This window comes from Botrytis sinoallii (assembly GCF_014898435.1).
Source record: "Botrytis sinoallii strain Bc 23 chromosome Unknown BSIN_001, whole genome shotgun sequence".
Lineage (NCBI taxonomy): Eukaryota > Fungi > Ascomycota > Leotiomycetes > Helotiales > Sclerotiniaceae > Botrytis > Botrytis sinoallii.
In genome coordinates, this window is record NW_024066028.1 from 4,597,717 (window position 1) to 4,624,229 (window position 26,513).

The 26,513-nt window shown below is 44.2% G+C and overlaps 7 protein-coding genes across 7 annotated transcripts; 3 read left to right on the top strand and 4 right to left on the bottom strand.

The window, feature by feature from the left end:
- Nucleotides 1–239: 239 nt before the first annotated feature.
- EAF02_000980 (uncharacterized protein) lies at nucleotides 240–1,303 on the top strand (the record flags this gene model as incomplete). The annotated part of the gene is made up of 3 exons (XM_038897028.1): nucleotides 240–246; nucleotides 530–926; nucleotides 994–1,303. The coding sequence occupies 3 exons, from the start codon at nucleotides 240–242 to the stop codon at nucleotides 1,301–1,303; spliced, it is 714 nt and encodes a 237-aa protein (XP_038763887.1).
- Nucleotides 1,304–1,729: 426 nt separating this feature from the next.
- EAF02_000981 (uncharacterized protein) lies at nucleotides 1,730–3,926 on the bottom strand (the record flags this gene model as incomplete). The annotated part of the gene is made up of 4 exons (XM_038897029.1): nucleotides 1,730–1,762; nucleotides 1,811–2,295; nucleotides 2,349–2,998; nucleotides 3,838–3,926. The coding sequence occupies 4 exons, from the start codon at nucleotides 3,924–3,926 to the stop codon at nucleotides 1,730–1,732; spliced, it is 1,257 nt and encodes a 418-aa protein (XP_038763888.1).
- A 2,453-nt stretch (nucleotides 3,927–6,379) lies between these two features.
- Nucleotides 6,380–8,121, top strand: EAF02_000982 (uncharacterized protein; the record flags this gene model as incomplete). Its single annotated transcript, XM_038897030.1, has 4 exons — nucleotides 6,380–7,030; nucleotides 7,091–7,180; nucleotides 7,238–7,403; nucleotides 7,457–8,121. 4 exons carry the CDS (start codon nucleotides 6,380–6,382, stop codon nucleotides 8,119–8,121), a joined length of 1,572 nt encoding a protein of 523 aa, XP_038763889.1.
- Nucleotides 8,122–9,344: 1,223 nt separating this feature from the next.
- EAF02_000983 (uncharacterized protein) lies at nucleotides 9,345–13,135 on the bottom strand. Its single transcript, XM_038897031.1, has 4 exons — nucleotides 12,710–13,135; nucleotides 11,901–12,649; nucleotides 10,874–11,843; nucleotides 9,345–10,820 (listed from the first exon to the last, which is right to left on the bottom strand). The coding sequence occupies exons 1-4, from the start codon at nucleotides 12,938–12,940 to the stop codon at nucleotides 9,582–9,584; spliced, it is 3,189 nt and encodes a 1,062-aa protein (XP_038763890.1). The 5' UTR covers nucleotides 12,941–13,135; the 3' UTR covers nucleotides 9,345–9,581.
- Nucleotides 13,136–14,223: 1,088 nt separating this feature from the next.
- Nucleotides 14,224–15,481, bottom strand: EAF02_000984 (uncharacterized protein; the record flags this gene model as incomplete). Its single annotated transcript, XM_038897032.1, has 5 exons — nucleotides 14,224–14,812; nucleotides 14,862–14,924; nucleotides 14,986–15,125; nucleotides 15,183–15,337; nucleotides 15,391–15,481. 5 exons carry the CDS (start codon nucleotides 15,479–15,481, stop codon nucleotides 14,224–14,226), a joined length of 1,038 nt encoding a protein of 345 aa, XP_038763891.1.
- A 2,265-nt stretch (nucleotides 15,482–17,746) lies between these two features.
- Nucleotides 17,747–21,137, top strand: EAF02_000985 (uncharacterized protein; the record flags this gene model as incomplete). The annotated part of the gene is made up of 2 exons (XM_038897033.1): nucleotides 17,747–18,029; nucleotides 18,085–21,137. The coding sequence occupies 2 exons, from the start codon at nucleotides 17,747–17,749 to the stop codon at nucleotides 21,135–21,137; spliced, it is 3,336 nt and encodes a 1,111-aa protein (XP_038763892.1).
- Nucleotides 21,138–23,272: 2,135 nt separating this feature from the next.
- EAF02_000986 (uncharacterized protein) lies at nucleotides 23,273–25,273 on the bottom strand (the record flags this gene model as incomplete). Its single annotated transcript, XM_038897034.1, has 3 exons — nucleotides 23,273–23,316; nucleotides 23,376–24,846; nucleotides 24,902–25,273. The coding sequence occupies 3 exons, from the start codon at nucleotides 25,271–25,273 to the stop codon at nucleotides 23,273–23,275; spliced, it is 1,887 nt and encodes a 628-aa protein (XP_038763893.1).
- Between the last annotated feature and the right edge of the window lie 1,240 nt (nucleotides 25,274–26,513).

Below are 26,513 nucleotides of genomic sequence, written 5' to 3' on the forward strand. Positions count from 1 at the left end.
TTCAGACTACTGAAACACTAATGAGCAGCTGCCTAACGTAGAATAGCGTCTCGTGTTGCACAATGTTCCATCACCTAGGTAGTATACCATTTTTAAACGCACTCGTTGAGCTGAGAGAACACCGCTTCCTTCTTTTCGTCATTATCTAATCAATTTTATAGCATGGAACAAATGTCAGCAAAAGGGACGCACTGATCTTCTGCAGCTACATGAAATTCCATATCTACTAATTGCGGATCATGCAAGGTGATTTGATATCATTCTTGTGTGATATAAGCCTAAAGTTTAATTTGAAGTCGTTGGTATATATATTGGTCAAAGCAAGACGTGTTTTTTCATTCATCAGCTTTCCCTGTATCTTTCTCACATTCATTCACTGAATCTTAATTCTATTTTCCTAACAGTCATTCTTTCAACCTTGTCTATTCCATCATGCATTTAAATCAGTTGATTGTTTCTGCATCTCTTCTCGCCGCGACCGCACTTGCAGCTCCCTTGGATGCTCGCGGGTAGTTCCACACCTCACCAGCCAACGCAAAAGTTACCCTAGCAGCAGCATTTACTTCTGGCGCCGGCAATAAAGAGCCAAACTCTACCACCAGCAACGGTGTTGGTAAAGGCGCAGATAATTACAAGTGCTACTCCGGTGGCTGGCAATCTTTCCCATCATCTTCTGAGTGGGTGTCATTTGATGCCATGTGGAACAGTTCCACTACATATCTCAAAGAATCATGTGCCAATACTGGTGCCTTTGGCTCTGGCGACAGCCCGGCACAGATCGATAACATGTACAACTCAATCTTGTCGGTTGCAAGTGCTAGTTTGGTGGACCCAAGATTCATCTACGCCACAATTTTGCAAGAAAGCAGTGGTTGTGTCAACATCGACACTAGCCAGAACCCAGATCCAAGTCAACCTGACAACCCGTATGTTCTCATTTACTTTTCTTCTTAATCAGCTACCTTTCAAACCCAAATCACTAACAGTGTCCAGCGGACTCATGCAATCTGTCGGCGGTGTAAAATTTGTCGGTAACTCCGCATCTGCTTCCGCCCAAGCTGCATCTATTCGCCAAATGATCGTTGATGGTACTCAAGGCACATCTCAAGGCGACGGACTTGTTCAATGTATCAATCAATATGGAAACATTTATGAAGCAGCTAGATGTTACAATTCTGGCGGGGTCAATAAGAGTAATCTGAATGATGCTGAGGGAGCTACACCAAGTTATGTTACCGATATTGCAAACAGAATGACTGGGTGGTTGAATGCGCCACAGAAGTTCGGCTCTTGCAAGAAATAGACTCCATGGTGCAGTATGTAGATACGGGGTAGACGGAGATCTGTGGAGTGCCTTTGGCGAGGTGTCTCGGGGCAAATGAGCAAGGAGCTACATCTCGCTCGCGGAGGTGTAGTTTGTGGTTCGCAGTTTCTGTGTTCTTGGAGCTGGAGAACTTCACAATGTCATAATTTGAGTTACAGGATATGTGATAGTCTGGACTGTAGTCCAGCAATTTACAACCCTGGAATATTCAACCTAGTTCTTGATGTTTTAGCTATTTCAGACATTGATATAATTATCGTTGTTGAATTCACAAGCATTCTACTATTCTGTCTTTTTGCCACTGTTTCTCACGATTTTTAAACTAGTCTCTCTATGAATAATGTGAGCTAACAATAAATTCAAAGATTGCAAAAACTCAAAAATAGCTATACATATGTCTTCTTGCTAACAATAGAAGTAACAATCCATGTTGCGATTCTAGACACATTCATACATTAGCTCATATTTGAAATCGTAAAGACATACTGCTCTCACCGAAATTGCACCCGGAGAAGTCTCAGGATTAGCCCAACCACCAACACTACAATTTGGCATCCCAGAGTTCACGCTTGTAGTCCAAGACTGGGTTCCATATACAAATTGAATGTAGTCTGATGGATTTCCATTAAGCTCCGGGGTAACGACGATAGGAAAAGGTAAAGCGGTGTTGAAAACGTAAGGATTTCCATCCCCGGCGACCTTTGTAATATTTTTTGAGCCATCTTCTCCACTCCCCACAACCAGAATATCATTTCCAATACCATCTGTTATATTTCCTATGTGCACTTCGAAGATAACATGTTCGTTGCTTGGTCCAGGAAAGCTTTTGAATTCTTCGAGGTGAAACCAACATTTTCCTGCTGTGTAATTCTGGTTGACTTGAGGAGTAATACGGTACGTAACTATGTCTACTTGAAGCGTACCGCCGGTCTTCCAATTTGATGGGTTCCTGGCAGCATCGGAGTCACAGGCTGTCAAATATTAGCAAGCTTCATACCCCCGCAAAGATGATAGAGAATTATACTATCCATGAGTGATGTCATGTTGTTAGAGCAATAGTTCTTCAAATCATGCATGATATCTATCCCAGGTGGCCAGTCAATTGCCAAATCAACTTCATAGTGCCCACCTTGGTTGTAAGTATCGAGTATTGAGCCGCTATCTTTATCTTGTGTGCCTTGTTTAGCAGCCTCTTGACAGAATGTGTTGATTTGATTCATCATGTCATCGCGGGCCATAAATTTATTGCTTCCGGAATTACATGTTTGCTTAGGTGTTGAGGTAGGAGATATGGCGACGGAAATTGAGTTACTCGATTGTGAGACTGAAGAGATAGAGGTTTCTGAGGGGTTTGGCGACGATGAAGTTGAAGATGATGTCGAGGAAACAAAAGTTGTCGATTTGATATATGTTGAAGGACTAGCTGATTCAGATGTTGATATCGACGCGAAAACTATCGGAAGACCTGTTTTACTAGCAGGAGCTAAGAGATTATCGGTTGTTTGTAAGGAATCATTAGATTTGCTGAGCCTTGTTGCAATACCACTGCTGGTTGTCTCGGAACATAGCGTCGAAGAGGATCCAGAGATCTCAGCTGTCGTGATGATGATCGGAAGCGCTGATGTCGTCGGGAGATTAACTCCCATAGAGGTTGTACTGGTCTTCAATATAGAGCTAGTGTGGTTAGCCACTATTATAGTGGTACAGAGACAATCACATGAAGATGCATTCAGCTCTTTTCCAAAGACGGAAGATATTAACACAGAACCAAAGATCATTGAAATAAGAAGATAGTGCGGGAACCGCCTTACGGGTACCATATTCAAAGAGAGCGCATACATGATGTAGACTTATATTTCACTTTGACAGAAATAGCAGTATGCCAATTGATAGGAAATGGAGTCTAAGAGCAAGCTACTTATAATATTCTATATGTACATTATTGCCCCGTTCTAGATTAATTATGACGCCAAAAAGTTGATATTATTTGACTCATATAATATAGCAACATGATAATCATTTTCAATCATTTCAATTAGAATTCGCAAACAATTTTCTATTGAATGGCAATGCTAAGTATAAATTGTAGCACAAAAGAATAGAATGTGTGATTCAAGATTGTGCGTTGATGCCCCAGAAGACAAACAATATTTGTTTATTTAGCCAAAGATTTTTTAAATAACATCAGAACCTCGAATCAATCTCGTCTCGGAAAAAACTCGCTTAGAGGGAGTAACTAGATTCGAGTTCCAGATTACTGGGGGAGTGCGAACGCCTTTAATTATGCTGAAAAGCATCTAGGAAACTTCAGACCCCTGCAAAGTCCCTAGAGCCTCCGCTTTTTTCGCGACGACGGAGCATCAACTACCATAGATTTTTGATCACGTTTCATTAAAGGGGAACTTCGCTAATAGCACGACAACTGAGAGAGCAATCTCGCAATTTCCAATCGGGATAAATAATAATACTGAAAACACATAATATAATGGCGGATTAAGTTTTATTAGACTCACCCTTGAGCAAGGACTGATGTGTTCTTGACCGGGGATATATTGCCACTGAAGATGCTACTGCCAAGAACACTGCGACGACGGGTGAACATGACTGAAGCTGTATCATGTAGTCCGCTAGTTCGGGAAGGGTCTTTATCTTTTCACAACCAAGTCTGTTAAAATTTCCACCAGTCAACATGTCGATAGTTTCTTCTATGATCATGATATTGCATGAGACAACGGCACAAGCCCGCGGATAATTTGAAAGTTACAGATTTGGTACAGCCAGTAGATAAGAAGAACACGGCATGAATCCTTCCATAGATAGGAGGGATTTCGAAGTGATTCGGGAGTGGCAAAAACGGTACGAATGTCAGAAGTTTGATCCATCGTCGGCGTTGCCGATGAAGATAAAAGATTATCTATCCGACGGGGCTTTTGAAGACGGAACAACGAAAATCTGCGCTGTAACTAACATGCTTATTCTTGGCGTTCTGTTTTCTTCCGAAAGGACTATGAAAGCTCGGGGATATACGGAGGGAACTCATGTCTTATGGGATTATTCAAGATACATGCATTAGGTTCACCTGCAGGATTGACCGCCGCGTAAAGATTACGCTGATATCATCGAAGTTAGCTTCGAAAAAATTATAAGAGATTGTTGGACCTCGTCCGAGTCCCCTGCCAGGCTGATGAAACCTTGTACCTCAAGACTAAAAGGGTTCTGTTGAAGATCTGTGAGGACACATAGTGGATCTAGTATAGATGTCAGTTATCTACTGGCCTTGTAGTATTTGGAATTCGGCATGGAATGTGTGTCCTTAGCCTTTTTCAAGCCCTTTATACCCTGCAGTCACCAGTGAAGATTGTGCATCGGCCTTGATCCTAAAATTTGATATCGTGATGACAGTGGCGATTTCTTCAAGCCACAAAGTAGAGATTTCACAGGCTCTGTTTTCGCTGTGACCTCGGTATCGGTAATCACGCCAGATAGAGTGAAAATGAAGCGATTGCCATCTCGCCAAGGGGTGCAGTTTTCTTGCGAGATTACGACCGGGAGTATATGGAGGTGCGGAAATCTGTATGTCATGTAAGCTCACGACGAGGAGCAAGGGATGACAATACGTGGATACTTGGGTGTATCTATCGATATCGATGCCACGGATTGCTTTCAGTTGTTGAACTCAAAATAATAGAGAGAAGAGAAAATTCGCTGGATGTGGAAATTTCCCAAAGGAGGCAACGGAGAAAATACACGGCTTGCCTGGAGATGGTAATATTTCCAAAAGGAGAAATCAAGAGTGATATATGAAGCTCCATACGTTCAAGGACCGCACATGACCTGATATTAAGCGAGTTTGAGGCTCTTCAACATGAGTGCTCGTTCGTTGCTATTCCCCTAGGTGGGTAGTTAATGTGGTGGTACTGAGAGACATCGGAAAAGTTGTTCTGTGCTGTACGATTCCGCGTCGTTCAAGAGATCTTGCTGGTCAACTTTTTCCTATTGATGTCATTAGATATGCGTCATAGAATATCAAGAGGATAAAAATGATAAAATCAATGAAGATATCTCAGCTTACCTAGAGCTGACAGTCGGAGTGCGCAAGGTTCAATACACGGCTTTACTTCGGCTTCCAGACGCGCCACGCGCCACGAGTGGCTGGTGGGAGGTGTACCCCGTCCGGGGCCATCTTTGAACTCCAGCTCCTTTCGAGCAAATTTGATGTTAGTGCAGACTCTTCTCTTTTGGCTGGTGACATAGCTTATTAATTAAACTCGTCTCAGACTTATAATTATATTCCAATAGACACTGTTCGCGCACTCGTTTGCAAAACAATTCTGTTGACTTTCTTATGAAAGGTGCTGCCCTACCCTAGCTCCACTGAGTCAGTCGGCTTCAAAGGCTCGATCGCAAGTTCACATGCTTGTCTCTGTACGATGCTCTGTAGTTAAGCTTTTATTGCTAATATCGAGCCATTGTGGACGGGTGGACGCGAATGCACACCAACCAGTAGTTTTCAGCGCACTTCAGTTACTTACGTAACCCCAATGAAGCATCATTTGTGGGTGTGACTGGCGGCTAGATAGGGTCATGAAGCCCCAAAACTTGCGAGAAACCTAGGCTTTGAAGTTAGCCCGAGGATAAATTTCGGGCTTGTGAACCTAATTCTCCTCTCAGCCGTGCTTTATACACCGCTGACAGCGTCCTAGTCCTCATTTCAGATCTTACACAAACCTTATAGAGACCCGTGCAAGCATCACACACCATGGAGATGCCTGTGTTTGGGGCGGATTTTCGTGAATCATCAGTATTTATTCAAGGAACCAGTCCACTTCACCCCGCAAAAAATGTCTAGTGACATATCTCGGCACTCCAAGTTAAGGGGACGCGTCCACTTGTGGGGTGTCGTCCACTTCTGGGCACCTGCCGGACATCGTATTGTCCGTTCAATGTTGGGATGCATCCGAAGACATTTATCAATATCTCAAACTTCTCTCTTCGTTGCATAGCGTTCGTCTCATCTCAAGCTTCATTTTCAACGACCAAGAGTTTCTTTTCGTCATGCGCTGGTGTTCGAAATATGTTTTACCGATAGCTGCTTCAGCAGCTGCCGTCGCAAATGCAGCCAGTGCCACGGTCACTTCTATGCCATCCGTTACTTTGGATTATTCGACCATTGTTGCCACCGCTGGTAGTGAATCGATTGGATATTACAAGTACCAAAACATTCGTTATGCTGCTGTTCCTACTGGAGATCTTCGTTTTGCAAAACCACAATGGCCCCCAGTTGAGACCGTTGTGAACGACGGTACTTTGGCTCCAGAAAATGTCGACTGCGCAACTTATGAGGACTGTCTGTACCTTGATGTCTGGGCACCTGCTAATAGTGCCAACAAGAGCCTGCCCGTTGTTGTATGGTCACATGGAGGTAGATTCATCTTTGGAAGCAAGACAGCGGTCACTCCTGAAGCCCTCTTCGCCTTGAGTAAAGATTTCATCTTCGTTGCCTATAACTATAGGCTCGGAATGACAGGTCTAGCTAACGGTCCGACCCTGAATCACGAAGGCGGAACTTCGAATGCTGTAGTTTGGGATTCTGCGCATGCTTTCGATTGGGTCAAAAAGTATATTAGCCACTGGGGTGGTAATCCAGAAGAAATAGTAGCCGTTGGATTCTCAGCCGGTGCTTCACAGGATCTTTTTCAGATTACTGTATGAAACTGATCTATTTTAATCCAAAATATAAATCAATGACTGACCCTTCTCGTGTAGAAATTTGCTGGTCGTGCTGAACAGACTTTTGCTCGTGCGTACCTTATGTCGCCAGGCTATGTACCCGGAGCTGGTCATCAGAATGCTGAGGTGAGATTTTCTATATATCCATACAATTCTTGGATTGATTGTTCATAATATATTTAGGCCTTTTACCAAAATGTATCCAGCTCTGTTGGGTGCTCGGGTGGTAGCTTGAAATGCTTGCGCTCTGTTAACTTCACAACCCTTCAAACAGCCGCTACCAACATGGTGGCTAATTACACATATAAATTCCAACCTCGTGTAGATGGGGACTTTATTTCCGATACATGTGCGTCCTCAATTATAGATACTATCTCATCCATTACTAACTAAAGTCAACAGACGAATCTCAGCTCTATCAAAAACGCTTCAACTTCACTGGTCCTCTAGTAATAACTCACGAGCTCCACGAAGTCAACAAAAAAATACCTGCGGGTGTCAATACCAGTTCAGATGTCGCTCCCCATCTGCGACTATACTTCCCTTGTATTACAGATGGTATCATCAATGAAATCCAGGATCTTTACCCCTCAGCCGACTATACAAGTGAAGGACTTCGTTTTGCAGATATTGACCAGGACTTCGAGCTTGTGGCCCACAACTACGCTCTAACTGAAGCACTTAACAACCAAACCTGGAATGCTATGGTGGCGCTTGGTGTAGCTACTCACGGCATGGATCAAAATTATTATTGGTACAGTAACTTCACTCTTGTTGAAACAAATACCACTACCACTACAACTACAACTGCAGCGGGTGCCGGTATTGTTACCACTACAGACATTGATTTCAGTGTTGCTCTTAAGATGCAAAAATATTTGGTGTCGTTTATCCTAACTGGGGACCCGAATAAGATGTGGCCGGAGGATAAACTATACTGGCCATTACATGGAGGAAATGCATCTTCGCCTGGCCAGGAGTTGGTTTTTAATGATACCATGTATATTCAAGATGATATCTTGGCCAGTGAAAAGAGTGTGTTCTGGAACAAGGCACTTTGGTATTAAAAATTTCAAAAGAGTAAAATATTGTTTTCAGAAGGATCAAGGATATATTCAGCTATATAAGTACAATTATTTGATACCGAAGATAGACCTCAAGACCCTTGCCAATGTGTGGATATTATGTCTTGCTACTAGAAACAAAGATGGAGTGAAGTATCCTTGAACAAAAGCCCACTAGACTACAGACATTGACTTCTCTAGTTTGAGTCAAGACTCAGATCCAATTAGTACTGAGTATCAAAATATCTGGAAGTTTCATGAGTAGCGGTCATGCGAGACCATTTCAAACATGACATCAGGTGGAAGTGGGGATGAATGATAGTAGAAGCTAAAAATGCGGGGTAAGCACCCCAGAACATTTATTATCGAACAACCCAATATCCCAATTCCACATCCGCATATCCAGAATCCCATTCAGCATGAAATTCCCCATACTCAGCGATCTCGGAGCAAAAACTCGCTTACTATCCATTATCCTGTATGATCCAAGAACCCGAGTACAACTCATACCCCAAACCCCGAGTACAATATATTTCTTCTCGTCAACGAAAGGGCCGTATCTTGGCACGTAGTATTTCCTGTCCTACCGAGCCGAATATGCATACTGTGCAACGAGACCCGACATACCCGAAACCGAAAATCGGTTGGGTCCTTAATTTTGGCTGCTTTTTTCATGCACAAGTCTATTTTCAATCTTCAACGGCCTGGCCCGAAGACTAGATCGTGGGAAAGCCAGGAGGCTGGATTGAAGATTGAAGAATGTGTAATTTATCAATTGGGAGAGAAGGTTTAGTAATGATAGATACACCCATTGTGGGTTTTGAAGGTTGCCATGGAGATGGGACTGAAATAATTCCGCGTTGATGTCCATCTCGAACTTGGGCATTAAAGGCATGTGTCAAGCGTCTAGCTATATGCTTCGTAACTGTAGGTTGCAATAGTATCAGGTATCAAACGAACTTCAGAGGTTAGCCTTCGAGCTCAACATAATTCAATGGCTGAAACTGCTTGTCGTGATTCAAGATTAATGACCGCGATCGTGATGAGAATTTCTCTTAAATTTGCTTGGACTCTCTGCTACAAGGCGGCAATTGTATTTTTGATGGAATTTACGGCACGAGACCAGGTTATGGGTACTTGAAGCGGTTGTCAGCTCGGGCTCAGCATACTGTCGGTGAATGATAGTGCATCTTCCAGCTGAACCACAGACATATACTCTTCAAATAGGCTTTCCAAAGTTCAAGTATTTCTTCCATTTCATGTATGAATAGTGAGCTAGAAACGATTAATTACAAGAATGATGTAAAATTTACGCCAGACCCCATGAGAAAAGAAAACAAAAGAGAACATTCGTCATCTGCAACAATTTTGCGCCCCGCATACAAATCTAAAAGAAGCCGTAATCGCATATATTCTATACCATGATTTCATCAAATCATATCACCTGATCCATAAGCTTTCAATCACTTAACCCACTTCTTCAACCATTGACTCAAGAATTGCTTCACGTATCCATCCTGAATGATATCAGGTGGACTCTGCAAGACTTTGCTATCTCTCAAGATTGCCTTGGTGTCGAATGTGACTCCGACAATTTCAAAGTCGCTGATACTAGTTCCCTTGCTGCTTGGTGGTGTAGCACCAGAGATACTGCTTCGAGGACTGCTAGCACCACTTGAACTTGCAGTAGCCTCGGCACCGCTGTAGCCATGGCCGTTGTTACTCTGAAGGTATCGCTGTTCGAAATGATCCAAAAGCTTGACGGCTGGGTTTTGCTCTTCTTGGCCGTTAGCAGCTGACTCTCTGAGCTTTTGTAACCAATCTCCGAATGGAATAGCTTTGAAGTCAAGACCGGCTGTAGAAAGTTCGCCGAGAAGAGACTCCCAAGTGAATGTGGCAGGGTTGACCATATTGTAGACAATAGGAGGGTTGGTGCTGTCAATAGCACATGGTCGAGGAAGTGACTTGAGTTTCTCATCAATCTCTAAGATGGCAGTGGCAAGGGTATCAACCGGGATCCAAGAGCAGTTCTCGTGGAAAATTGGGAGAACTTTCATGGAAAGTGCAGATCTGATCATGGATGGCACGAATTCGGCTTCGTTCCAGAAACCGTTATCCCTGTCTCCTACAATCTGTCCAATACGAAGAGCATAGGCTCGGGCTCCACCACGAGCAGCATTAAGAACCATGTATTCACCAACAAGTTTGGATTGGGCATAACCCATATTCAAAGCGTTATTGAAGTCTTCAATTGGAGCATCTGGGATGAGAGCTGGTGCAGGTGTGTTCTCAGCTGTGGAGATAGAGGAAGCGTAGAAAAGACGAGCTGGCTCTGAACGATAGACAGCGAGCGAGAGGTCCAAAAGGTTCTTCAATCCAGCAAGGTGGGGTTCAAAACTTTGTAAGCCAATGATGAAGTTGACAGACCACGCTAAGTGAATGATGAGTGAGACCTCAGTCTTGAATTGCTCAATCATAGCTTTTCCAAGACCAAGATCACTGAGGGCAAGATCAGACGTAAAGGCGACAACCTTAGATCTTGCGGCAGGAGTGAGAGATAATCCACGATCTTTGATAGACTTTAAGACTCTGTCCATTGGATTCTCTCCTCTAACAAGACAGTACACTTTTCTGAACTTGGGGCTGTTCACCATCTGGTATAAGGCGTGAGCACCCAAAGAGCCAGTAGCACCAGTCAAGATCTATTTTCATGTAAGTATATTGGCATCAAAAGGGTAGTGGAAACTAGACATACCACAACTTCTCCAAAGGTGGAGTATTTCTGAATCAATGATTCCATCAGTGGAACGTTATCTTTGTTTTGCTCGCCTCCACCAGAGCTAAGAGAGAACAAGTATTGTGCTAGAGCTCTGACAGTTCCATGTTCGTAAACGACGTTACTGCTAAGTTGTTGGCCCTTAAGATCAAGAGTCTTCTGGATTATGCGTCTCATTTGAATGGCCCTCAAACTGTCAATATCGGCATTGAAGAAATCGGTATCGATGGATTCCAGAGGATGGCCTGTAATATCCTCGTATGTCTCGGTTAAGAAAACTTCAGTACCGGCGAGATCGAGTTGTAAAGTTCCTTCCGCATCTCCATCAAGACTTTCATACAATTCATCGATTTTATCCGCAAACTTCCTGTAGATTTGTGCGCGTATGATGCTTCCCTTATCAGTTCTGGGGTATTCAATATCTGAAGCTACAAGACCGACCATCTCCTTGGTAATTTGAGAGAAGCCCTCAGCACGAGAGTTGGCGTCAACAATAGCTGGCCAGATAGCCTCAAGATATTCTTCATCTGGGAGCTCATCGGAAGCTCTGAAGATCAAGACACCTGGAATAGCTCTGTCTACACCAAAAACGGCAGCTTCACGAATGATCTCTTCTTGACGGAGACGACCTTCTATTGGAAGTGGAAGAACTTTCTCTCCATTGCTCAAGGTGACACGATCATCAAGACGAGTCACATATTTCCAAGTGTCAGGAATGGTTGGATGCGGCTCAAAAACGTCCTTCGAACGCCACGAACCAGGCGCGGGATCATCCGAGTTTGAGACGGACAATCCTGGATGGCTCTTAAGGTACACACACTCGAATTGATTGTCGCCGAGAGGGTCCATGTAGATAGAACTTCTGATGTTTTGGTAGATTCGAACGTAATTCCATGAGTCATCGCCGTCGGCACGGCGCATAGTATCACCAAGAAGACCTGCTTCAGTACTAATTGAAGTTAGTTGACATGAGATCAGAAGTAAACAGGTGGAATGGGATACTCACGTTCCAAATACGACACCAATATTAACCTTCTCCGAGGCCAAGAGATCACCAAGCTCATCAGGAGTACGAGCACCGGCTGCAGTGACAATCTTAGCTTGCTTCAAATATGCCATACCTCTTGGGTGCTCAGTTAAGAGTCCCAAAGCATATGGTACAGCGTGAAACACCTCAGGTTGAGTTGCTTCAATTGCGAGCATGAGGTTGTCTGCAGTCATTGGTAGAGTAGCACTAGGCAAGTTTGCCTTCTTTGCCATGTACATAGCTTGGAGTGTAGTCGAGAGACCATACATGTGGTACAGTGGAAGGGCACCGAAGTTGTGCATTCCAGCACCTTGTACTGGATGGGTCAACACATTCTTGTGGGTAAGGAATACCGGTTTAGGTAGCCCAGTAGATCCAGAACTGTGCATGACAATGGCGACCTCATTGGTCTCAACCTCGCGATCGAATTCTCTTATGAAAGGCTTCTCACTCGCTGGGCGTGGTACTCCATATTGAGCCCGCTGAGGAATGACGACAGATCTTAAAGTGGCCTCTTGTGCAACGGCATCACAAGTAGCAGCAATTTGTGGTGTATCACCACGGATTATGACCTCGCACTCTGTTTGCTTGAGCAGGTTGATGATAGCTATGGGTGCTATGCGAAGGGAGAGGCAGAGAACAGTGTAGCCCAAACGACTGAGAGCGAAGAAGGTGACCGCGAAGTCTACATTAGATGGAGAGTATAGACCAATAACTTTTTTCCCGCCCTAATTTCAGAGTCAGAATAGTTACAGTGAGTCTTGGGGGTGCATATTAAGTTGACTTACAGGCTTCAACCCATTCTTAATGAAGTATTTGCATGCAGCATCGACGAATGAGTCAAGCTGTTGACCAGTGAAAGTCTCATAATCGCTTGGATTATCCTCAACTCTTGGATATCCCAGAATAGGAGCAGGAGGATTATCTCTGGAACGATGGCGGATAATATCGTCGAGCACCCTGAGCTCTCCGAAGGTATCGTAAAGGTGCAAGATATGCTCTGGGGTGAGATGGGCCATTATGATCTAAACGACAACTAAGGAGGCTATGAATAGAGCGAAAGAGATATTGATTAAGAATAGAGAGATAGCAGAGATGTTGATGAGAGAGGACTGAAGAATGAATGAAATCTGAGCTGGGGAGCCGACTTGATAAACACCTTTCGGGTTGAGAATTCGGATGCATCGGTCAGCCATGGCTTGGTGACTGTATACCGAAAACGTGAGTCCGGTAAAGCAATCCTCGTCACTTCACCCATTCTTGCGCTCATTAGAGTTTCTTCAACTCCGGAATTGCTAAGGTGATTGTTTTCTCCGCACTCTATGCTTCACACACATCCCTCATTCTTCCAAACACTCGCTTTGTCTGCTAGCTCTGGCATAACAATAACTCCATCTCGGCAACTTTCCGCTTTGATTGTTTACAAATGGATGAAAGCCAATTGATATAACACCGGAGTCTTCACGTAGCCTAGTTGTAGTGCCGCAAGTTCACGCTAAATGATTACCTGCACTGTGTGCACACCTCGGAGCTCAAATTCAGACCTCATCAGAACTTCTGACGGGATAGAATACCAATGGGTGCATTTAGCCAATGTTTACTGCAGCACGATATTACGTGGCTATCGTATTGTTGAAGATTTCACCCGAGATGAAGAAGTCGTGTGCTTGTTGACTCGGGGTAGAACTTAGATTGTGATGGTTGGGTTAAGGTTCTGGACCACCACAACAATGATTATGTCATCATTTCACCAGCCACATGAGACGCACAACCTTAGCCCATGAAAGCGTTGAAAGATTACCAGGTAGGTAGGTAGGTATGTCTCGCATTTCCGACAGAAATTGTCCTTCTACACCATCTAAATGTGAGAATTGGCTTATCAGTGATAAATGATCAGTCATTGATGCAATTTCGAGAAAGCCATCATTCGATTCCCGAATTCAACTACTGTAAGTGACATTGGAATTGAGAATAGCTCATCATCACTTTATCAGACACCTGTAAGTCGAGATGGTGATCGGTACCTAAGTTCAATAGTAAGTTTCATGGGAAATAAAACAGATTTTTACACTACTTGTACCTAAGCAGATGCTAATATTCATCATATATCTTTTGACTTTCATGAAAATCCTGAGTCAAAGACATTACAGAGTTTATTCCTCACAAATAGGACAAGCATATTCAAGCGGTACGTAGAAAATCGTGGTCAAATTCTGTGGTGCACCATATAAGGTGTCTTCTCTATAAAACTAATTTCACCAACAACTCATGTTCCATATCCAACATTAATCTCCTGAACCAATTAATTGGTAAGAGGAGGAGTATCAACCACAAGAACACCCATGAGATGCTCAGCAACTCTAGTTCCAACCACTTCAGCACTCTCAATTGCATGTCTAATTGCTTTATCCTCTTCATCTGACAAGTCCACATACAGAGCTCCAATATTCTCTTCCAAATACTTGATCTTTTTGGTACCTGGAATTGGGAAAATGAGGGGGTCTTGTTTAATCATCCAGGCAAGTGTTACTTGTCCCGGGGAGGCATTCTTGGTTTTTCCAATTGCAGTAATGGTGTCGACGAGTTTCAGATTCTTATCGAAGTTCTCCTGGGTGGCAAAACGTGGGATTGTTCGTCGGAAATCATCCTTGTCGAAATCATCGACTGATCTGTATTGACCAGTGAGAATACCACGGCCCAATGGTGAATAGGCAACAAGCGCTATGCCGAGTCTCTTGCAACAGTCAAGAAGTCCAACTTCTGGCTTCTCAACATCCATAGAGAATGGACTGTACTCAATTTGGTACGCGTGAATTGGGTGAATCTTAACAGCACGTTCGAGAGTATCAACACCACACTCGCTGAGACCTAAATATTTGACTTTGCCAGCACTTCCGAAGTCAGTATCTGAAAAAATAAATGACGCGACTGAAGACTTACTCGACAAATTCTTTCATAACAGTAACAATTGTCTCGACTGGAATTGTTCCAGTGAATCTATGACTATTCGGATGCGCATGAGAACAAATTACGTTTTTCTTGAAATCATTTTGGGTGCACCTACCAGTAGAGTAAATCTATGTAATCGGTTTGAAGTTTTTCAAAACTCTCTGCTACAGATTGACGGATGTACTCTGCATCGTTTCGGATTTCGCGACCACCTTCTGGGGTGACATGGTTACCGAATTTGGTAGTCAAAAAGATCTAGACAACAATAGCACCCATCTTTTAGCTTTCTTTCGGAAGCTGATGCAATCTCACCTCACTGCGTTTTCCAGTTCTCGTGAACCATTTGCCCAAAAGTACTTCATTGTCGCCATACATTTGAGCTGAATCCCAATGAGTGCAGCCTAGCTCATAAGCACGATCAAGGAACTCAAAACGCTCCTCATCCGAGCCAGGTTTTCCATAGAAAGCTATAACAATTGTCAATGTAGTTCTCATTCATTGATGAATTTGAAGGACTTACTACTCAAACCCATGAGTCCGAGGCCAAGGGCAGGAATTTGAGGACCGTTGCGTCCCAAAGCACGGGTTGGAAGTTTTGTAGAAGAAGGCATGTTTGATCTTTCAAATGATTTTTAAAAGTTGTTTGTTTAATTATTTTATCGAGATATTGATTCTTGTATTTAACTTTCTCAACAGTAGAGTGAACTGATTTTGAATTAGGCACGGCTATATCTTGGGATAACAAAAAGTAAAAGAGGTGTCCACTTCATTTCAAATAGTCGGGGTAATGGTGATATCTATACTCGCGGCCACCGATATAGGACTTGGATGAGATTCCGTGACTCCATTACCAAAAGGGGGAATAGGAAGGATGTTGTGAAATGTCGCTAAAGAATGTGGGTTCGATGCTGATAATCTTCAAGCTGGAATGTTGTAAGGCTCGGCCCGTGAAACTGCCAAACCTTAATCTTTTCCATTGCATTTGTCCCGTTCGGTTGCTCCTGATTGTTTACGATCGGAGACAGGGAGCCGGGTTTGATAATTGATGCATTTCATCTGTTGTTGAAGAGAATCAAATCTTCAGCCGGAGAATATTTGTGGCATAACCTTACACAACGCTATTGATGCTTGGAAAGTCACAAGCTGTCAGGTCTTCTTCCAAGGAATTATGTAAGCATGTTGTGACGACTTTTTTTCGAAATTTTATGCTCTTCCAGTGGCATTAGATTTATGGTACCAAAAAGCGTACTATTTTTTCCCTATATCTGTCTAGTCTACTTGGGGAAATATCTACTACCTGCATTCCAAATTACTACTCTGAATAATTCCATAATTACGAACTCATCATTGCCACTGTCCCAATCTCAGATTTAGAACCCATGAGCCAATGACACCGGGAGAAATACGTATTTTTTCTTTCATTTAATCGTTTATTATCTGTTGTATTTATTAACACATTCCAAAAATAAATTGTTTAATATTTAATTCTTGGAGAGTCTAGAATCCATGTATAGGTGTGTGATAAATATTTCTACATCCACCCTCGAGCAGCCTTTAGGTCATCTCATCAACTACCTTACCCTTTCTACATTCCTTGTTTGTCCAGTACTCCGAAAAGGTATTCCTTTCGAAGCAACAGAGTGCGTTTAGAAGACTGTCTGTGTAACAGCGATTCAAATCGAAGATTACTGCTGGTATCTCTCACATAGTTTTCCATTCAATAATATCAGATAATGACAAAGACCGGAATATTTCCACAAAGTAAACTCTAAGATTCGGTAGGAGAACCGGAATGAATTTGCTTTGATCATATTCGAGTGACAGTGAAGTTTGGTGCACAATCCCAAACCGGTATGTAATATTTTCCTTCACACAGCAGTTGCATTTTGAGTGCGAAATCCGGAAATTCTCACGCAAGACTTACAACAGTCTTTCCCTTACGCTTCGGTGAAGCATCCCAATTTGTACAAACCTACTTAAGTTTGAAGACTAACTCAATAAAGCAAAGTATCATTGAACTCCTTATCAGATTACACTTTCTATCAGAATGCTTGCTCCACGAACATAATCAAAACATGGGAAAGCCCCTCAATTGCATGTATGGCCCAAGCTCCGGGAGCTATGGCGGAGTGTTAGTGACCAGAACGTGTCTGGCAGTCCCGATTTAGAAGCTCCATCAACGTCTGTTGCAATGGATCATGAAACTCCTGCAAGATCTAGGATGTACGATTGGTACCATAGCGCGATGGTACTAGCGTTACTACCATGTAGAAGGTAACAAGCTGAGATAGGGCAACACCACTCCTGGAGTAGCCATTGGTATGTTGTCATTAGGAGATTTTTGCAAGCTCCCGAATTCCCAATCGCGCCAATCTCATCTCCAGATCCAGCAGCAATCTTAGATCTCGCGCAGGAAATGTTCATACACCTTTGGTATAGGAACTTGATCTCATTGAAGATAGAATAGGCCGAAAGTAGCCCGTTAGCTCTGCTCCGGCTGTCCGCTCCCCACGAATACCATCACTGCTCAATGGAATGTTCCTGTTGCGCGGTATGGAAACACTCTTTTGGGAAGTGTATACACTTCACACTATGTCGATAGTCAACAAGATTCTGATATATAAGTTGTCGATGTTGTCGAGGTAAATACTTTTTTTATCATCATCAACAACAACATCTTCAACATTCTATCAAGGCATCGCTAGAACATCACTTCCCAGTTTTCCAATACTTGAGTCTTAGACATCTAACCATCTACATCCAACACCTTCACTAAAGCTTCTTTGAGTCAATCAACCATCTTTACATCCAACAATACTTCATACTAATAATATCAACTTCTTCAACTTCTTCAATCACTCAAACCATCTTTAAACATGTCTCAACAAGGAACTCTCCGATCTGATGTCCCAGCCGCCTTCGCCGCAGCCAACTCTAACCCCGCCCGTTTGGTTCACCTCATCCCAGATGAGCTTGCCAGATCGGTTCCTGATCATTCAATCTTTGCTTACCCAAAGACTGATATGCCACAAGATGGCTTTGTGGAAGTATCTGCCAGGTCTTTCGCCAATGCGATCAACCGTACCGCTTGGTACTTGGAGTCAATCCTCGGGAAAGCCCCCGCTGGTGAATTCCCAGCTGTCGCCTACCAAGGCCACAGTGAGTACATTCCTTCCATTCCACAATGAATTTGACATACTAACATGGCCACCAGGTGACATTCGTTACTTTCTTTTCATGTTCGGCGCTATCAAAGCCGGATACAAGATGCTGTATCTTTCTCCCCGTAACAGCGTCGCCGGGTCTCTAAATGTTCTTGAGAAGTCCGACTGCCACATCTTCTTGACAGCTCGCAACACTCATGTTGAGAACATCTTGAGCCAACGCAACATGCGCACTGCAACAGTGCCAGAACTCGAAGAGTTGCTTGAAGATGAAGAGGTCCGCGCCTATCCTTACAGCAAGTCCTTTGCTGAGGCACGAACCGACCCGTGCCTCGTCCTCCACACTACCGGCTCCACCGGTCTTCCAAAGCCTATTACCTGGAAGAACGAGATCCTCAGCACATATGAGGCTTGGAGAACTATCCCAGCAGTCGACGGATATGTTCCAACAACTGAAGTCTACCAACAATCTCGCAGGGCTTACAATCTCATGCCTTTGTTCCACACTAGTGGTTTGAACATCGGTATCACCATGTCTCTCCTTCTCGGTGTCACCACTGTTTACGGTTCTGCCAATGTCGTACCTCACGCTGCATATGCCGATGAGATCCACAAGTATGGTGGTGTCGACGCTTCAATTGGCCCCCCATCCATCTATGAGGAATTGAGCCACGATCCCAAATCCCTCGAGCGTATCCACAACTTTAACTACATTCTCGTTTGTGGTGCTGCCATCTCCCAGACTGCCGGTGATATTATCTCCAAGCATTGCAGAGTTGTTTCCAACTTTGGAGCTACTGAGACTGCCTGTCTTCCACGATTGGCTCCTGCCGTCGAGGATTGGGCTTACTTCTACTGGCATCCAACTCACTCTGGTATTGTCTTCAGAGAGTACATGGACGGTCTTCACGAGCTCTACATTGAGCGAAAGCCTGAATTAGATCTTTACTACCAGGGTATCTTCAGCACCTTCCCTCAACTCGAGGAGTACTCCATGAATGATCTCTACTCTCGCCACCCTGATCCAGCCAAGCCTTTCTTGTACAAATGGAGAGGTCGTGCTGACGATGTTATCGTCCTCAGCAATGGAGAGAAACTTGCCCCAGCTCTCATGGAGGCTTCTCTCTGTAGCAGTCCACTCGTCAAAGGTGCCATGGTTGTCGGTCGTGGCAAGTTCCAACCAGCTGCTCTTGTCGATCTCAAGGATGCTCCACCAGCTAGCGCTGCTGATCGCCACGCTCTCATCAAGGACATGCTTCCAGCTATTGCCCAAGCTAATGTCCACGCTCCTGCTCACGGTCAGCTTGATCAGTACCACATCTTGTTTGTTGATCCCAGCCGCCCGATGCACTACCTTGGTCAAGGTAAGATCCAAAGACATCAGACATACAGATTGTACGAGAAAGATATCGAAGATGTCTACACTGCTGCCGAGAATCTCGATGATCAAGAAGGTGAAGTCGGTGACATGCGAGTGGACTTTTCCGACCGCACCAACATCGCTAAATGGCTAAAAGACCTCATCGAGGAGACCGCCGGCATTCAAAATCTTGGACCTGATTCAGCATTCTTCGAATCTGGCTTGGATTCTCTCCATGTCATCAAGATTGTTCGTGAGCTCAAGATCCATGCCAAACTCACTGGTGGCAACAACCTCACTCCGGACTCCATTTCACCAGCTTCTGTATACTCCAATCCATCTTTGGTTGAGCTCTCTGAGTTCCTCTACAAGACAGCAGATTTGGCACCTGAAGATCCTGATAGTGCCTACCAAAGTGCCGATCCTAACGAGAAGGAAGTCAAAAATCCTAAATTGACTGCCATGGAGTCTCTCTTCCAAGAATTTGTCTCCACCCTACCAGTCGAGTCCAAGCCTCGTGTCACACCAGTTACCACCGGTACTACTGTTCTCCTCACTGGTACTACCGGTTCATTGGGTTCATACCTTCTCAATGAGATGAACAATGACTCCAACGTTAAGCACATCTACGCTCTTGATCGCTCTGCTGGTGGTGCCGAGAAATACCAACAAGCCATCGCTGCAAGAGGATTAAGCCCCATTGATTCCAAGAGAGTTACTTTCCTCAAGGCAGATCTTTCTGACTCTCAATTGGGTGTTGGACAAGAGAACTACACTAAGATTTTGGAGAATGTTACCCACGTCCTTCATTGCCAATGGCCAGTTAACTTCAACTGGACTCTCAATTCATTCAAGCCATACATCACTGGTGTTCGCAACCTCGCTCAAATGGCTTCCAGCTCTACCAACAACGCTTTCGTGATGTTCATCTCATCCATTGCCGCCGTTGGTGGATACAAAGGAGTTGGTGGTGTTCCTGAGGCACCAATCCTCGACTTCACTGCCGCAGCACCTATGGGATACGGTCAATCCAAGCTTATCGCTGAGGCCCTCCTTGAGAAAGCCGCTCAAATCTCCGGTGTCCGTACTGCTGTCTGCCGTGTTGGTATCGTAGCCGGTCCAGTAGAACAACAAAAAGGAATGTGGAACAAACACGAGTACATTCCATCTATCATTGTCTCATCCGCCCATCTCGGTGTTGTCCCAGAGACCTTCCCATCCAGAGATCACATCGATTGGCTCCCAGTCGACAAGCTCTCCAAGGTCTTGTGCGAGATCCTTGAGACCGCATCTCAGCCAGAACTTGACGCCGCTACAGGCGCTATCTCTTCTGCTCCTCTCCACAGCAAGACTTTCCACGTTGTCAACCCACAGTTCTCCAGCTGGGAAGAGGATTTGGGACAGAACCTCCTCGCCGCTTACCCTGAAGGCATGGTCAAGCCAGTCAAATTTGAGCAATGGGTTGACGCACTCAAAGCTTCCGTGGATGAAGCTGAGCGCACTGGCAAAGTCGATGTTGACGCCAACCCCGCCATGCGCCTTCTTGAGTTCTACTCCAAGGCAGCAGCTGGTGGTGCCGTTGAGAAGGGTGCTCGTACCTTACCTACCAACGTTTCTCAGTCTGCCAGTAAGACTTTGAGAAATCTCGGTCCTTTGAATAGAGTGTGGTTGGAGAACTGGATGGTTCAGTGGGGTATCAAAGAGCCTGTAGCAGTTCAAAATGCTTTCTTGGCTTTGAATTAGACATGGCTGTCACTTAACGAATTTCCTTTGTCACTTTTCATTTCATGTATCTTTTCATGCATCTCTTTTAATTTATGAATGATAGACTTGGGTATTGGTTTAGATAAGATATTGGGATAGATGGATCAGGAGTTTGGGATTTCATTCATGAATCACGATTATTGTTCATATTTAATCATCGATAAAACACAAACAAATTTGATAAAATCACAATTACATCATTTGCCCCAAACAAAAGTGACTGGATATAATATAAGTTACCTGACGATCATTGCTTCAAATCTTCAGGTGTCAAGATCAATTCAACTGATCATTCTAATTCTCTCGTCTTTCCAGAATCCTTCATCTTCTTCATCCATTTCTAACTTCGAGCGTTTTCCACTTTTTGAGATGGATGTGTCCTTAAGTTTTGTGGTGGCTTGTGATGGGTGGCTCAGTAAAGCGGAGCGGCTTACCTAGTGGCTGGTGCAATCACACAATCACACACACATGTGACCTTGAAAATTAATCTTGATCATGAACTCCATAACTGGTGCACGTGATCGGCTTGGTTATACAATGAATTATGCCGTGTCGGCTGAACCGCCCAACTTACTTCACCGTTGGTTCATCTATTCGGGTCCCGTTACACAGCCTTTGCATGAATCGATATATAAACATGATCTGTTCCACTTACCTATCACCAAGCTTTTACAGCTTTGCTTGGCGATCCTAGTTTCCTTAGCAATAACATACTTATTGCTTGAATTTGGGGGCTAGAACTACATCACATGACTTATTCTCAGCCTACCGCATAATTCTGAACTAGCTGTGAGAGGACCTGCGTGGAACATGATTAACAGTACATGAGACATTTTGCTCGCCATCAATAAATGGTTGGATAATTTACGAGTTTTGAAGCAAACAATGCTGTAAATGTATTGCATCCCTAGTTCTGACTCGGGGCATGCGCTTTGGGGCTGAGCGGGAAGGAATGGGAACTGCGGGTAGAGTGGAAGATCTGCAGGTAATTGAAGAGGTGGGGAAGGAGAAGGTTTCGGGAGAGCTCGGTAATGAATGATTTTCGGTGAAGTTGTGTTATCCGAAGGCATCCTCTATTTAGCCGAGACACCCCTGACGTTAGTCGGCAAAGAACCCGTACCCGAAAAGAATCTTCACGAGTAATGAGGATTGAGAATTTGGACGAAAGTTGGTCAAAATCTTCATAGTCAAAGCTCATGATTTTGAAGTTAGATATTGATACTAGAACTTAAGGTGAAGTTGCTGGTTAAGCAATTAGAAGAATTTGAAAGTCCATAATAATTTGAACGTTGATGAATGATGTTCGGTAACATCATCAAACACCAACTTCAACCAACAGAATAAGATTTGCAATGATAAAACTGATATCTGCATGGATAAATGGTGTTGGTTGGTTTCCACACGCTTCAAAATTTTACAAATGTTTCAAGGATTAGCAAATACTATCCAATAGTTATTTTTCCATGCGAAGGCCAATGATTGGTGGTGATGGTACGAAATAAATCAAAAAGCAAAATCATGACCAAAACCTGCGTTTGCTCAGTATTAAAGTCCGTAGATTATCGCGATGCTATTAGGTCAATCCCCTGGTCTTTCTTGGCTAATTCTGCAGTGTCACCATAATCGATGAAACTCGGTCACGATCTGCAAAGCACATGGGAAGTGTGTGAGTTGCTATATGAAAACATGGTTACCACTATATATCTATGACTGTATAGTACATCTGTTTCCTCTGTACGGTACATATGAAAGAAATCCGCCGCCCAAATATCACATCAAAAAGGAAAAAACCCAACGATGCTCAAGCTACCCCTCAGAATGAGGATGCGAGCAATTGTTGTACAGTGGCATCCAGCTAACAAGGTCTGCGCGTAAAGATCGATAGTGTTCGAGTACTCTGCGTGCTTTGGTGTGCGGAATATCTTGGAACTCAAGTGGTGCATCAAAATATTCCGCCGCAGTTGGCGGGAGGTCAAAAGAAAAGAAGAGATAAGTGATTTAGCCATGATGCTTCTAAAAAGGATCTATCGACGACATAATAAAGAGAAGTTGAATCAAAGTGAGGAGTAATAGTTAGAGATGATTTCGGATGGTGGCGCTTTGAGGCGAACTGCTTAACAACCAATAATGTCGCAAGCGATCTTCTCAGCGAAAGCATCTGAATGGAGTGTTAGTTACTGTTCAATTGCTAATTTTTATAGGAAGGATAAGACTTACAAACTGTGGACATAGGATGTCCAGGAGGAAGATGTGGGAAAGCGGCAGCGTCAACGACACGGACGCCAGATACACCAAGAACTCTGGCCTGGTTATCAACAACAGTGTTGGTATTGTTAACAAGACCCATGGCACAGGTCGATGTTGCGTGCCAAATAGTGTTGAAACTGGTTCGGACAAAGTCTTCGATTTGAGCGTCGGTCGAGATGTTAGATCCGGGGAAGTACTCGTCACCAATGACGAAGCTTTGAAGGGCATCGGTGGCGTAGAATTCACGGACACGTTTGACTGAAGCAACCATGATGTCGACGTCAGATTGTTCGGTCAAGAAACCTGGGTCGATCAAAGGAGCAACATTGGTATCGGCGGAGGTGATGGTAAGAGATCCGCGGGATCGAGGAGCGACGAGAGCAATTGCTAATGTGGCATAGTTGAATCCATCATTTGGATCAGTTCCCTCGATGACCTGGTTGCCTAGGAAAGAAGAGATGGCAATGTACTCAACCTCAGGCCAATCAGCAGGGTATTCAGCCAAAGCTTTCTGAGTCTCATTGCTCCATTTGCTTCTGTACTTTTCGGGGATCTTCTCCCATCCAAGAACATCAGTATCGGGGCTAGTGTACATGCCGGCAGCTGGGGTGCTCTCGTACATCTCAAGTTGCTCAGCAGCATACTCAGGATCGTTCACAAGTCTTGAAATAGTAGGAGCATTGACACGGTATCCGATACCAGTGAACAGATGATCTTGCATTCCTTTTCCGACACCTGGACGGTCGGCAATGACATCAATACCGATGGCACTCAATTCTTCTGCGGGTCCAACACCAGAAGCCATAAGAAGCTGTGGAGATCCGAAAACACCAGCAGACAAGATGACCTCCTTGTTGGCAGTCAAAGTAAATGGGTAGCCACCAGTCTCGACAAGAACACCGGTTGCTTTCTTGCTATCGTCGAAGAGGATTTTCTTTGCCATGGACAGAGTGTAAACCTTGAGGTCAGGTGATTTCATACCGACCCTGAGGAAAGAAGTTTCGGAAGAATCACGTGTCATCTTTTCAGCATCAATGGTGAATGTAGGGTATGAAGCTCCAATCAAGGTTCCACCCAAAAATCCAGGAATCACCGGTACACCGATTTGAGCAAGACCTTCGATGGCCCAGGTTCCGAAAGCTTGGGCATAGTGGGACCAAGTGACTGAAAGTGGACCGGTAGCTGGGAATACTGCAGCATCAGCAGCAACGAACTCTGGAGTGGAGTTGGTCGATCGAAGGCTCATGTCGGGAGCAGTGAAGTTGACAGACTTCTGGTAGAAAGGAAGAAAGTTATCCCATTCATAGGAATCATCGCCAACCTCGTCGGCCCACCTCTGCATTGATCCAACAGTTGCACGTTGATAGACCATGAAGTTTCTGGCAGAACAACCTCCCAAAGTCTTACCACGAGCATAGTGAAGAGAAGTGTTGAATGCTCCCTGTTGAGAATGTCAGTAAGTGATTTCCAATTCAAATCATAGTCCTAGAACTTACAGATTGCGCGGTAGTCTGATAACCCCAATCGATCTGAGGTTGCCAATCGGTAGCACCCTTTCCAGCGAATACACCATCAGTGGCAGGAAGTTGAGAGATGTTTCCATTGCTAATCTCATAGAAAGTTCCAGCTTCAATGACAGCAACGCTGCCAGCCTCAGCTTCAGCCAATCTCATGGCGATAGTTAGACCGGCATTGCCACCACCAACTACAACGTAGTCGTAAGTGGCATTGCGTCCAGGAACACCAAAAGAGTTACCTAAGAGAGCTCTTGCTTTGAGATGAGAAGTACCCAAGGTAGGTCCTGCTTGCGATTGAGAGACCAAAGAGAGAGCTGCCAGCCCGACTGCTGTAAAGTCTTTGCTAAACATATCTGCTAATAAGGAGGATAGTATGCAAAGGTGCGAGGAAGGAAGTGATCTTCAAGTGAAGTGATGATGGCAATCGGAAGAGATTCTTCTGCAATGAATGAAGCTGAGGAAGGAAGAAGATGATGGTGATGAGGATTGAGCTTAACGTCGAGACTTTGAGCAGTTTATATAGACGTTCAAGTTGATGCTTAGACCACTTCTCAGACCCTTTTCGCCCTCGTTCCTATCACCCATGATGTTTACTATCGTATAGTCTCACTTCATAGCCCGCATCGAATCATATTCCATACCATGAAGTCGAGGGTGTTGAAGAAAGAACCCTGGCTTGCCGTAATATCGCGTACGGCGCAGAGACAGCGAGGTTAAGCTTTGTTCAGCTCGTTTCTGAGGTAGGATTAACGAATGTCGATATTTTGGGAACCGAACTGCTGGCGTTTTCGCGTTGTTGACATGTGGTAACCCTGCTTACATGCAATGAACGTGCAGCGGGAGCCTAGTCCCGCGTTAGCTCGTATCCTCGAACCATGATCAGCAGAGGAAGATAAGCTATAGAAGAGCTAGGGCTGCCAATACTGATGAATGTCTCAAGGCGATATCACGGCTTTGATTTCATCACATAAGCACCCGAACTTGAATCCGGTCCGGGCAAAGACCGACGAATGTGTACCTTCTGTTCTACAACATTTTGATATATGATCACTGCATCATTTTGAAGAGCTAGAGCAAACAGCCAGGTACCGTGATTGAAAACTGTTCCAGTAACTGCAAGCAGTCTTGTGAAGTGAATCCGAGTGTTTGGTCCCAAGTTCCTAAGCTTCTTGGCTCACTCAGCCTCACGTGAGCCTTTCTTCATGTTTAAGCTATAGATGCTGATGTTGTTGCCTGGTTCCCCGAGACCATGCAAAACTCAGGGTCTACTAGGTTCTGGAAAACCACAGGATACACCACATATATGGACTCGGGCCCGCTGCATATCTGCAAGACCCTGAAAAAATAGGCGGGATTACATCACACCCATACGCGCGGGAATATCAATAAGGTTCCCCCCGCTGAAGAAACACGCCGTTGCATAAGATAATAATTTAATCGGATCCGTGCCTTAGGCACATTGTATATCTACAAATAATACTTCTTTCAATCAACGCCCTATCATGAAGTGAAACGCTGAGATGAAGGTGTTTAGATGGTAAGACCAATGACGGTAAGCCCTTTTGTTACGAAGGATTTGTACCTTGCGCTG